The 885-nt window shown below is 68.2% G+C and overlaps 1 protein-coding gene across 1 annotated transcript in view; it reads right to left on the bottom strand.

Annotated features, from left to right (window-relative positions):
* The window catches only part of GRN (granulin), a 7,889-nt gene that overhangs the window by 3,943 nt on the left and 3,061 nt on the right, over positions 1-885 (bottom strand). Inside the window, exon 8 of the mRNA XM_017744743.1 lies at positions 683-858. Coding sequence (XP_017600232.1) covers positions 683-858 — 176 coding nt within the window. The remainder of the gene's footprint in view (positions 1-682; positions 859-885) is intronic.

Raw genomic sequence — 885 nt, 5'->3', positions numbered from 1 at the left:
ACCCTCCGGGGGACACACCCCCTCCTGCCTGTTCCTGCCCTCCCCTGTCCCGTGTCCCCCCAGACCCAGCCCGGCTCCATCCCCACTTTGAGGGTGGCAGGTATGGAGACCCCCTTGTGACACTTGTGCCCCTCTGTGGGACACACGAAGGTCCCTGAGCACCCCGGTGGCCTTGTGTGCCTCTGCCACCTCCTGCCACTGGAGCCTCAAACTGGTCCCAGTTAGCAGAGGGGGTCTGACTGGGGTGGGGGGGCACCCAAGGGGCCCTGCGTCCCATCAGTGGTTTGGAGCCTGCCCTGTCCCTCCTGGAGGACAAGGGACACCTGTCCTCACCCTGCCCAGGGGACAGGGGACATCTGGCCTCATCCTTCAAGCAGCAAACGGGGACATCTGGCCTTGTCCCTCCTGGGGAACAGGGAACGTTGGCCTTTGTCCCCTCAGGGCACAGGAGAACCCCAGGCCCTGGGGCTGTGGTGGGGGACAGGTCATCGCTGTGCCCTGCTCAACGCCCCCGTGTCCCCCAGTCGGGTGCTCCACTCGGGTCCCTTGAGCCACGTCCCCCCTCCAAGGACACCTCAAGACCCCCTAGAATCTCTGCTCAGTCAGTCCAGGACCCCCAGCTCCCCTGGGTGCACCCCCTGGGCCCCCCACCCCACACGGCCATGGGCAGAGCCCCCCACACCTGCTCGAAGGGGCAGCACCCCCAGGTGCCGAGGCTCATCCGGCAGCACGTGCTCCCATCAGGACAGCTCGTCTCTTCGTCACACTGGACATTCCCCGATGTCACCTGTCCCCCCCGGGCCAGCGCTGGGGTCTTGCGCACCCAGGGCAGCCGGGTGCCCCCCCCCCGCAGGCAGCGCGGCACGCCCGGGACGGCGGAGGGAG

The sequence above is a fragment of the Corvus brachyrhynchos genome, unplaced genomic scaffold, assembly GCF_000691975.1.
Source record: "Corvus brachyrhynchos isolate BGI_N302 unplaced genomic scaffold, ASM69197v1 scaffold479, whole genome shotgun sequence".
NCBI classification, from domain to species: Eukaryota; Metazoa; Chordata; class Aves; order Passeriformes; family Corvidae; genus Corvus; species Corvus brachyrhynchos.
The sequence above is the reverse complement of the archived record's forward strand: the minus strand, read 5'-3'. Positions and strand labels throughout refer to the sequence as shown.